Genomic DNA, 13,042 nt, shown 5'->3' on the forward strand with positions numbered 1-13,042 from the left:
GTAACACGTAAGTCGTTATTAGTCCATACTAATATAAATAATTGGGAAGTGATGAAAGCGTCTCCTTAAAATGGAATGCCAACTGATGAATGTAAACGATGGAATTAGAATACCACCACTTGCCATCAATCGTGGTAATAGATTCATTAAGCAAAGAAATAACAATGGATGCTAAAATTAGTGAATAAAAGGCACAGAAAACAAGGTATTTACATACAAAGTACTTCACTATAAAATGCTTACTAATTATAATGGAAATAAAGATTAACCTCCCAGTGGAGAAATCTTGCAGACACCACCTTAACCAAGTGACCAAGGTAACATCACCAGTAATGGGAAAAACTGAAATCATGTACCACCTGACAGGATGCAATGAGAAGAACACAGCATCATTTCTGTGATATTCCTGCCAAAAACACATAATCTGAATTTAATCATGAGGAAACATTATTAAAAACCATTCTACAAATAACTGACCTAAAATCTTCAGAAGTACCAAAGTTACGTAAGTCAGGGGACTAAGGGACAAAAAGCAAACTGTGATCTTTTTGCTATGAAAAGACTACTGGGAAAACAAAAAATATGAATGAAAATTAGACAAATAATGATGACACTTCTGGATTAGACAAATAACACATGAATGTTAATTTCCTGATTCTGATGGGTGTATTCTGGTCATGCAGGAAGAAGAAAGTCCTTCTTTATAGAAAATACATATTATAAAACAGTTATACTTTAGAGTAAGATTCAGTGTGGCAACAAAGGCAGAAACAATAAACAGTAGTTGTGTAAATTATAAAAAAAAATTTAAACTTAAAGCAAGAAAAAAATTAACATGCTAGAATAAATACCAACAATAATGACAATCATAAAGTCAAAATAAAAATTAAAAAGCAAATATTAGATTATGGGCAAAAGCATTGACAGCAAGTATATAAGAAAGAAGAATAATTATCTTCAGTATAAAAACATTTTGTAAGAAAAAATTAAAACATTACGATATTAAAATGAACAAAGAGCTATTCAAGGTCAATTAACAAATATGAATAACCTTTTCTAAAAAAATTTCAAAATACTTAATGTTATCAATATGGAAAGAAAATCATTCAAACACTGCAATACTTTTCACTAAAAAGAATAGCAAAGATTGTCCTAATGGTAATACACAGTGCATTTAACAGGACACAAGATAATGTACAATCTCACATACCACTAACGTGATTAGTCAATTAGAAGTATATAGTACTTGTAAAATGCACACAAAAATAAATCGAGGAGGATCTTAATGGAAAGATTTTACATGAGTTTTGTCTTACATTTTTCTATTTCTCTGCATTTTCCAAATAAATATTAATAATCTACATTACAAAATGTTTAATATTTTAAAATCTTAGCATTGGTTGCCATGACCCTTTCTCCACAGATGAGATAAATCAACAAGTACCTTCACTTAAAAATGATAACAGTATGTTTAAAGGCACAGTAGGTAATTTAAAAAAATAATAATCCAATATGCAAGAGAATGAAACAATAATATAAATGTACTAAATTAAGAACAAGATACAAGAGAAAAAAGCAAACATTAAGATTATTTTTATGGGCAAAAAAAAAAGAATAGTCTTGAGAGCAAAAAAATCATTTGGAGAGGTGAATAAATAATATTCTGTGATAGGATTATTTTTAAAACAGGATGTGTATCACCATAATGAATATTATACCAAATAATGATTAATTGAAATTTAATACAGCCTTAATGTCTGAAAGAACATAAAAGTCAATAATACTTTTTTTGTTTTTAAGTCAGTAATTCTTACCACAGAAATTATTATTTTTTCCAAATCAATGAAGGCATTTAAATTTTTTAATGAAGGGCTATAATAAAGCAAAATTTAACAATTCCTTTACACTTACCAGTTTTAAAACAAAAAGTTATATCCAAACATGAATAAAATAATATATACTGTACCTTATTATAACGATCATGTGGAACAGACTGTAAAACAATTGGTTCCATTGTAGAAACATTGGCAAACTGTACCTCTGGAATATACAGGGCACAAACCACATGAGCCCAACCTAAAAATAAGTAAACAAAAATAATGTCATTTTCCAGTTTCAACAAAGGTTTTTAAAACATAAATTATGAACTTTCTGAACAGATCCTTTAAATGCCCATTTAAGCAAACACACAACAAAAATGTTAACAAATTTGCACTGTTGCTGCTGCTGCTGCACTACTATTAGTTAAACAACTACTGATAAAAGACTCTTGGTCATTTCCACAGTTAGTGTGTGAAGTAAAACAAATAAAGGTAACCTTTTTTTTGGCTGCTGCACCCATCCATCTGGGATCTCAGTTCCCGGACCAGGGCTTGACTGAACCCGGGCCATGGCAATGAAAGCCCAGAATCCTAACCACTGGGCCACCAGGGAACTCCCCAAGGGAAACACTTTAAAATTCAGATGCTGGCACTGACACATTTTATAAGAGTAAACTAAATAATTCAGATCAATACTTTCTCTGAGAACCACAGAAAATTCAGCTATATAACACAAGTTTTATAGATGAAAACCTAAAATAAACACTTAAACACTTTAAATGTTAAATGTCAATATTAAATTTGTAATTGCTATACTAATGTTGATGTTTTAAATACTAACATTCATTGTTTTACTATTTTAATATTTCATTTCAAATAACTGATCTGAAATGTTGCTTCTCTCAAGTTTTCAAAATGTGACTAAAGAAAGGTACAATGTGACTAAAGAGCTGATGTGATAGTAAGGAATTATCAGGGTTAAATTGCAATAGGATGGAAGTCCAGGGCCTTAAATACAACTTTGACCACTTTGCCACCTGGGGGACATTTGCTTATTTCAAAGAAAAAGGCTCAGAGAGTGGAAGGTACTTTTGACAAACACAGAAGGCTGAAAGTATAGGGATCTATGGCCCTGGACAAATAAGGGAAAAGAGGAATATTAGTAACTCCCTCACCCTCTTTCAGTGGCAAAACTGAGGGGCTGCAAGTCAGAAATGCCAATAAACTAAAAGTACAGAGGCCCTTCAAGAGCGTGCAGCTGAGCTTTGATCATCTCAAGCTCAGAAATTCGACTCGTGTAATTCTAAATTACCAAGTGCCCCAGACACCAGATAGAAGCTAACATAAACCCTCTCTCCAGGAAAACAATGTCATTCATTTGGCCACAAATAATTTCTAATACAGCAAGGAGATCAAACCAGTCAATCCTAAAGGAAATCAATGCTGAATATTCATTAGAAGGATTGATTCTGAAACTGAAGCTCCAATACTTTGGCAATCTGATGCAAAGAGCTGACTCACTGGAAAAGACCCTGATGCTGGGAAAGACTGAAGGCAGGAGGATAAGGAGACGACAGAGGACGAGATGGTTGGATGGCATCACCAACTCAATGGACATGAGTCTGAGCAAGCTCCTCAAGATGGTGAATCAGCACAGAAGCCTGGCGTGCTGCAGTCCATGGGGTTGCAAAGAGTCAGACACCACTGAGCAACTGAACAACAACAAGTTCTAATACTAGCTCATTTTCATTTTCAGCACAATGAAATACAAGAGAGACAAGACAACATGAATGAAAAGCAGCAAAAACATCAAAATCAAAACAGATTCGTATGTTGGGGTTTCAGACAGAAATGTTTTTAAAAGTATGCTTATTATATTTAAATACACACAATAAAATATTTAAAATTCCTTCAAAGAACTGAAAACTCTAAATCAAAAATTACAGAAGTAAAAACAAAAATTTAAAACTAGTAAATGGGATTAACAATGGCCTAGACATATCAATAGTCAAAAAGAAAATTAGAACAAAATAGGTCAGAGGAAAATACTCAGAACATTAGCATCGAAGTATGAAAAAGACAAAAAGAGGACAAGAAACAAAAACATTTAACATAATAACAAGTTACCTAAAAAGTAATTAGAGTCTCAGAGAAATATAAAAGAAATAAATGGTATGGAAGCAATATTTAAAATGATAATAACTAAAAACTGTCTAAAATAAAAAGATGACAAGTCATAGGCTGAATAATCACAATAAATCCCAAGGTAAACAAATATTAATAGAAATCCACACACAGGCACATAATCTGTATACTGAAAACCAAAAAGAAAAATACCTGAAAATAACCAAAGACAAGTTATCATCAAAAGAATGGGATAAATAACCAAAAAAAGTCAAAAATATCTTTAAGCAAATTAAAGCCAAAAAATATCTTTAAACAAATTCCCTCTAAAAGAAACACCAGACAATTTTCCTTGGGCAATAGAAAGACAGAAAACAAAAATGAACCAAGAAGGAAGCTCCAAGATGCAGAGAAAAATGAAGCATGATAAACACGCAGGTATTTCTGACAGAGTATTGGCTGATGAAACTACAATAATACCTTCTTTCACTTAAAATACATATGACTGCTTACATCAAAAGTCTTGTAAAGTTTTCAATGTGTATAAAACATTTTATTACTAAAGACTGTGGAAGAAGCAGGTAAAAGAGATCTAAGTTCTGAGGTTTTCTACATTTTATGTAAAGTGGTAAACATAGTAGACTAAACTATTTGTATGAAACTTGTAATCCCTAGAGCAACTGCAACAGCTACATACATAAATATTAATACCTGTATATACAGAAAAGATATGGCCCAAATGGTAATCTAATATTAAATTTAAGTGGAACTGAATTAAGTATGTTATTAAATGGATTAAAATACAATGCTAATTCATAAAATCACAAATAAGGAAGAAAAGAGGTAACAGAGAATAATAAAATAAGAAAAAAATCAAGGTTAAGAAGAAATAATAGGAGACTAGTCAAGATGGAATAACAAGGACCACATTCATGCTCCTGCATGTAACAATGCATATCCCCCCAACTCAAAAACTTTAAAAAGGGACTAAATAATTTAGACAATGTTTCTCAAGACACTTGAGTTTCCCTTGTGGCTCAGCTGATAAAGAATCCGCAATGTGGGAGACCCTGGGTTCGATCCCTGGGTTGAGAAGATCCCCTGGAGAAGGGAGAGGCTACCCACTCCACTATTCTGGCCTGGAGAATCCCATGGACTGTATCGTCCATGGGGTCGCAAAGAGTTGGACACGACTGAAGCAAATGAGCACATGTCAGCAAAAATGGGGGAGCAGGCAGCTCCAAAGGCATTTTCCACCACAGGAATAGCAAAAAGTCAAGCAAAAAAAAGAACCAAATTTCAAAGATTCTGGAAAAAAGAAGGAAAGGCTTGCAGCAACCAAATGAATGCTAAGTCAGAAAAAAAAAAAAAAAAACTGTGGTAAAGTGGAGAGAGAGTTCCCTTGCCATCCAGTGGTTACGGGTAGGTGCTCTGACGACCGAAGGGCTGGGTTCAATCCTTGGTCAGGGAAGTAAGATCCTGCAAGGGGCAAAAAAGCCAGCAAAAAAAAAAAGTAAGAAAGCTTTGGGAATCCTTACTTTCCCTTGACCCCTGCCATCCTGGATTCAGCAGAAATCTTAAAGAGAGCACCTTGTAGACCCAGTAAACAACCCCAACTCCAGTTTCTGAAGGAACAGAGCAGACTTAATTTGCAAATAACTGTGCTTCCCTATTTTAAAATGCTTGTGGGCTACATAAGAATTAACACATCTTATTCTTTTGACAAGCTCAGAACTCATACAGGGCAGAAAAGTGGAGGGTATTCCTCAAATCACTGTATGGCAGACAAAACAAAACAAAAAAAGGCCTGGGGCAAAAGATTATGGTTCACAAACACACCAAGAGCCCAAGAGGAATAGCTGGGACAAATTTTCTCTTGGAAACTGGGAGCACTGAAAAGTATCTGTGCATTCCAGGGAATTTAGACAGCACCACATGCCCAGGGCAGGATGCATCTTCGTAAAAGACCTGATGAGATGCTAAACTTTAATCCCTGATATATCTCCTGGTACAGGGCAAGCCGGAGAAGGCAATGGCAAGCCACTCCAGCTACTCTTGCCTAGAAAATCCCATGGATGGAGGAGCCTGGTAGGCTGCAGTCCGTGGGGTCGCTAAGGGTCGGACACGACTGAGCGACTTCACTTTCACTTTTCACTTTCCACTTCCACACATTGGAGAAGGAAATGGCAACCCACTCCAGTGTTCTTGCCTGGAGAATCCCAGGGACGGGGGAGCCTGGTGGGCTTCCGTCTATGGGGTCACACAGAGTCGGACACGACTGAAGTGACTTAGCAGCAGCAGCAGCAACAGGGCAAGCAGGAAGCAGAACTCGAAGCAGACTGGCTGGCCACTGAAGGAAAGATCCCAGCACAGAGTCAATCCACAAACACTGGAGAGTTGTTTTTTTTTTTTTTTAACCCCTCTCCCTTCTCACTTCTACTGCACATTATCTTAGCACCTAGTATTCAAGCAAGTCTTTGCCAAAACACTAGTTGAACACAAGCTACAAATACAGACTTTAGAGATCAAAGTGACAAAGAAAGCACACTTAAATTAAAAAAAAAAAAAAAAAAACTATATAGAGAACCATTTAAAAGGCAAGTAATACAAAGCAACAAAATTAAACCATGAGTAAAGAACCTACTTGAAAGAGTGGACATAGTATGTCCAGTTTTCAAGAAAGAGTTACAGAGGATATAAAGAAAAAGAGCATATAGCCCATTCACAGGAGAACTTAACAGAATTTGTCCCTCCAGAAGCACAGACATTAAATGCAGACTTTAAATCATTGTCTTAGATCTGCTCAAAGAGCTAAAGGAAAGCAAGGACAAGAAACTAAAGGAAACCAGGACAATGAAGTCTCAATAGAGAATCAATAGAGAGTCATTTTAAAAAGGAACCAAACACAAACACTGATGCTTAAAATTATAACCAGAATGAAAAACACACTAGAGGGTCTCAACAACAGATCTGAGTACAGAGGGAAAAAACTCAGTAAACTTAAAGGCAGACCAATTGAAACATCAGATAAAGACATGAATCTACACATTCAAGAGGTTCAAGAAACCACCAAAATAAACACAAAGAGATCTGCACTGAGATAAAACAATAAATCACTACTAAAAGCTAAAGAAAAAGAGAATATTTAAGAAGGAACTTGGTACATACATGGAATCCTCAATAAGATTAAACAATAAATTTCTCATCAAATTCAACGGGGGCCATTAGAGTATGTACAATGACATTTTAAATTTCTGGAAGAAAAAACTTGTCACTTAAGAATTCCAAATCAAGCAAAATTATCCTTCAAATATGGAAAAAAAAAACAGACCTCCCAATAAACACAAGGTGAGGGAATCTGTTGCTAAGAGACTTGCCCCACACGAATCTGGAGAAGGGTTTCTTCTGGCTAACCAAAAGAATACTGTTGTTTAGTCACTAAGTGTGTCCGACTCTGTGACACCATGGACTGCAGCCCACCAGGCTCCTTGGTCCATGGGATTTCCCAGGAAACAATACTGTAGTGGGTTGCCATTTCTTTCTCCTTGGAATCTTCCCAACCAAGGGATCAAATCCATGTTACCTGAATTGGCAGGCAGATTCTTTACCATTGAACCACCAGGGAAGCCCCAGTAAAGTTCAAATACAGGTAAAAATTAAAGCCAACATTATGATAATTTTGATTTGTAACTCATTATTTTTCCTACATGGTTTAACATCTACTTCTGCATCACTGACTACACTAAAGCCTTTGACTGTGTGTGGATCACAACAAACTGCACAATTCTTAAAGAGATGGAAATACCAGACCACCTTACCTGCCTCCTGATAAATATGTATGCAGGTCAAGAACCAACAGTTAGAACCAGACATGTAACAACAGACTGGTTTAAATTTGGGAAAGAGGTACGTCAAGGCTATGTATTGCCACCTTGCTTATTTAACTTATACGCAGAGTACATCATGCGAAATGCTGGGCTGAATGAAGCACAAGCTGAAATCAAGATTGCAGGGAGAAATAACAATAACCTAAGATATGGAGATGACACCAACCTTACGGCAGAAAGCAAAGAGGAACTAAAGAGCTTCTTGATGAAGGTGAAAGAGGAAAGTGAAAAACCTGGCTTAAGACTGAACGTTCAAGAAACTAACGGCTTCCCCTGTGGCTCAGCTGGCAAAGAATCTGCAGGCAATGTGAGAGACCTGGGTTCGATTCCTGGGTTGGGAAGATCTCTGGAGAAGGAAAAGGGTACCCACTCCAGTATTCTGGCCTGTAGAATTCCGTGGACTGTACAGTCCATGGGGTCGCAAAGAGTCGGATACGACTGAGCAACTTTCACTAAAATGAAAAAAACAAAACAAAACTAAGATCATGGCATCTGGTCCCATCACTTCATGGCAAATAGATGGGGAAACAATGAAAACAGTGAGAAACTTTATTTTCTTGGGCTCTCAAAATCACTGCAGATGGTGACTGCAGCCATGAAATTTAAAAAGATGCTTGCTCCTTGGAAGAAAACCTATGACAAACCTAGACAGCACATTAAAAACCAGAGACATTACTTGGCCAACAAAGGTCCATATAGTCAAAGCTATGGTTTTTCAGTGGTCATGTATGGATGTGAGAGTTGGACTATAAAGAAAGCTGAGCACCGAAGAATTGATGCTTTTGAACTGTGGTGTTGGAAAAGACTCTTGAGAACGCCCCTGGGACTGCAAGGAGATCCAACCAGTCCATCCTAAAGGAGATCAAACCTGAATATCCACTGGAAGGACTGATACTGAAGCAGAAGCTCCAATACTTTGACCACATGTGACGAGCCGACTCACTGGAAAAGACTGATTTGGAGAAAGACTGAGGCAGGACTAGAAGGGGAAGACAGAGGATGAAATGGTTGGATGGCATCACCAACTCAATGGACATGAGTTTGAGCAGGCTTCAGGAGTTGGTGAAGGACAGGGAAGCCTGGCGTGCTGCAGTCCATAACGGTCAGAAAGAGTTGGATACAACTGAGCAACTGATCAACAAAATCATTTAAAAGATAAATGGATGACACAAATTTTGAAAAAAACAGAAAGGTTCGGGGGTGTAGATGTATAGGAGCAGAATCTTTGCATGCTGTTAGAGCTAAGTTGGTATCAATTCAAACAAAGGTATTATAATAAATTTTGGATAACTGTAATCCTCATGGAAAGCAGCAAAGACATATGGTTGGCCCTTGAAAAACACAAGTTTGAACAATGCAGGTCCACTTATACATAAGTTTTCCATAGTAAATAATACTACAGTTCTACATGATCCAAAGTTGTTTGTATCTGTGGATGTAGAACCTTGGATATAGAAGAATCACGTATGTATTTGGAGGACCAACTATACATTATATTTGGACAAAGAGTAGGCTAATAGCTGCCCAGGTTGAAGGTGCTGAGGGCAAATGAGAAGTGAATGCTAAAGATTATAGTGCATATTTCTGGCCTGATAAAAATTCTAATTGTGATGATGTTTGCACGTCTTTGAATACTGTAAAAACCATTGAATTACATGCTTTAAATGGTTCAATTGTATACTATGTGAATAAAGTTGTTATATTTTAAAAATCAACCATAGAAAATAACTGAATTTTTTTAAGAGGCAAAAGATTTGAAAACATATATCACCAAAGATGCAAGAATGGCAAATTAGCACATGAAAAGATCAAAAGTATTATTCATTAAGGAAATGCAAATTAAAACTACAAGGATATTGCAGACATAGAAAACAAACTTATGATTACCACAGGGTTCAAAGAGGAGAGAGCTAAATTAGAAGTATGAGATGAATAGATACGCATTACTACATAAAATAGGTAAGAAGCAAAGATTTACTGTTTAACACTATATCCAATATCTTATAACAACCAATGAGACAAAAATCATGTCAAAAAAAACCCCACAAAGATACACTTCTTTAATGGCAACTTGAAACAAAAACAAACCCTGACTATACCAAGTGTTGAAGAGGATATAAAGCAACTGGAACTCTCAAATGCTCCTGATGGGAATGTAAAATGTACAATGTAAAATGTACAGCCACTTTAGAAAACAGTTTGTCAGTTCCTTAAACAATTAAGCATGCACTTACTATAAACTAGCCATTTCATTCCTATTTACCCAAGGTAAATGAAGGCCTATCGTCACACATGCACTCAAATGTTAAAAGCTTCATTTTTAATAGCTGAAAACTAAAAACAATCTGTCAACGCGTTAATAAAATGCTATAACCATACAAAGGAATAATAGTGACCAACAAAAAGAAATGAAATATTGACACACATAACAAGAATTACCTCAAAATACTTATAATGATGGAAATAAACCAGACAAAAAGTCTGCATGTATATTATACACATATTTGTATGTCTAAACACACATATAGACTCTATTTGTAGAAAACTCTAGAAAACATCAATTAATCTACAGTAATAGAAAGCAGACCACTAGTAACCCGGGAGAGGCTGCAAAGAGGAACAAGCAACTCAGATATACTATAAAGATATATAAGGAAAGTTTTAGGAATGATGGATACGTTCACTGACTTGACTGTGTTAATGGTTTCATGTCTATACATTAGTAAATGTCATATACTTCAAAGTCAATCATATCTGAATAAAGCTTTTTTAAAAGAATAAATATCAAAATAGATCTCAATCCAACATGTATACGTATGCCTGAGTCCCTCTGCTGATCACCTGAAAGTATCATAACTTGTTAACTGGCTATACTCCAATAGAAAATAAAAAGTTTGAAAGGGAAAAAAAGTAAAATATTAATACTAAAAAATGGATTTCAATTCAAATTTTAATTTATATTAAATGTTAAATCATTTATACACAATAGTTAATGAGACAAGGTACATTAAAGATGAGAGGGACAGAGTAGACTTTAAAAAAGTGACCAAACTATACGCTGCCTATAAGAGAAACATTGTGGGGCTTCCTAGGTAGCCAATGCTAAAGAATTCTCCTGCCAGTGCAGGAGACACCAAGAGACATGGGTTCAATCCCTGGGTCAAGAAGATTCCCTGGACCAAGAAACAGAAAACCACTCCAGTATTCTTGCCAGGGAAATATCATGGCCAGAGGACTATAGTCCATGGGTTGCAAAGAGTTGGAGATAACTTCGCGACTAAACAACAAGCCAAAAACAAAAACAATAAATAAATAAACTGTTAAGTTTAAAGAATCTAAAGCAGATCAATGGGAAATGATATATCCTGCTAATAGTAAGAACATAAAGGTACGAGTGACTATTCTGATATCAGATATACACTACAAAACAAACACTCCATAGATAGAAAGGGACATTTTATAACAATAAAGGGGTATCAATAAAAAGACATACAATTAGGAAAGTATATGTACCTAGCCTTAAAATATATGAAGAAACACATGACAGGATTGGAACACTTGACAATGTTCCAACCCTAACAGATTTTTAACATATGATTTTCAGAAATTAATAGATGAACTAGATTCACACCCTCCCCCCAAAAAATCAATAAAGACATAAAAGAGCTTAACAACAAAAACTGTCTTGATATAACTGACTACAACACTATATTCATTCAACAGCAGAATATACATTGCTTTTCAAATACATATGACATATTCACGAACACAGATAACATGCTGGGCCTTGAGATAAGTCTTCAGTTCAGTTCAGTTCAGTCACTCAGTCATGTCCGACTCTCCACGACCCCATCAATCACAGCACGCCAGGCCTCCCTGTCCATCACCAACTCCGGGAGTACACTCAAACTCATGCCCACAGAGTCGGTGATGCCATCCAGCCATCTCATTCTCGGTCTTCCCCTTCTCCTCCCGCCCCCAACCTTTCCCAGCATCAGAGTCTTTTCCAGTGAGTCAACTCGTCGCATGAGGTGGCCAAAGTATTGCAGTTTCAGCTTTAGCATCAGTCCCTCCAATGAACATCCAGGATTGATCTCCTTTAGAATGGACTGGTTGGATCTCCTTGCAGTCCAAGGGACTCTCAAGAGTCTTCTCCAGCACCACAGTTCAAAAGCATCAATTCTTCGGCGATCAGCTTTCTTCACAGTCCAACTCGCACATCCATACACGACCACGGGAAAAACCATAGCCTTGACTAGACGGACCTTTGTTGGCAAAGTCATGTCTCTGCTTTTTAATATACTATCAAGGTTGGTCATAACTTTCCTTCCAAGGAGTAAGTGTTTTTTAATTTCATGGCTGAAATCAGCATCTGCAGTGATTTTGGAGCCCAAAAAATAAAGTCTGACATTGTTTCCACTGTTTTTCCATCTATTTCCCATGAAGTGATGGGACCAGATGCCATGATCTTTGTTTTCTGAATGTTGAGCTTCAAGCCAACCTTTTCACTCTCCTCCTTCACTTTCATCAAGAGGCTTTTTAGTTCCTCTTCACTTTCTGCCATAAGGGTAGTATCATCTGCATATCTGAGGTTCAATATTTCTCCCAGCAATCTTGATTCCAGCTTGTGCTTCTTACAGCCCAGCGTTCCTCATGATGTACTCTGCATATAAGTTAAATAAGCAAGGTGACAATATACAGCCTTGACGTACTCCTTTTTCTATTTGGAACCAGTCTGTTGTTCCATGTACAGTTCTGACTGTAAGTCTTAGTAGACTTTAAAAGAGTAAAATCATCCCAAGTGGAATCGCTAACAATAAAGAAATTAAATTAGCAACCAACAATTACCTATCTAGCAATGTAACTAGCAAATAAATACTAGACTTCTAAATTTGGGGTTAAAAGAGAAAAGCAGGAGAAATTTGGAAAACATTTTGAACTAACAACAAATAAAGAAAGTGAAGTTGCTCAGTCGTGTCCGACTCTTTGCGACCCCATGGACTGTAGTCTACCAGGCTCCTCCGTCCATGGAATTTTCCAGGCAAGAGTACTGGGGTGGGCTGCCATTTCCTTCTCCAGAGGATCTTCCAAACCCAGGGATTGAACCCGGGTCTCTAGCATTGCAGGCAGACGCTTTACTGTCTGAGCCACCAGGGAAGCCCAACAACAAATAAACAACATATCAAATTCTGTGGAATGCAGTAAAAATGT

The 13,042-nt window shown here is 36.4% G+C and overlaps 1 protein-coding gene across 5 annotated transcripts in view; it reads right to left on the bottom strand.

Moving 5' to 3' along the window:
• The window catches only part of MLLT10 (MLLT10 histone lysine methyltransferase DOT1L cofactor), a 204,070-nt gene that overhangs the window by 129,176 nt on the left and 61,852 nt on the right, over nucleotides 1-13,042 (bottom strand). For all 5 annotated transcript variants that reach the window (XR_016039189.1, XR_016039188.1, XM_088844148.1 and 2 more), the window contains exon 5: nucleotides 1,967-2,076. Coding sequence is in view for 3 of the 5 variants with exons in the window: in XM_088844148.1 (XP_088700274.1) it covers nucleotides 1,967-2,076 (110 nt within the window). In the remaining 2 variants the exon portion in view is untranslated. The remainder of the gene's footprint in view (nucleotides 1-1,966; nucleotides 2,077-13,042) is intronic.

This window comes from Moschus berezovskii, chromosome 15, assembly GCF_049115385.1.
Source record: "Moschus berezovskii isolate FMDL1 chromosome 15, NW_MosBer_1.0, whole genome shotgun sequence".
Taxonomy (NCBI): domain Eukaryota; kingdom Metazoa; phylum Chordata; class Mammalia; order Artiodactyla; family Moschidae; genus Moschus; species Moschus berezovskii.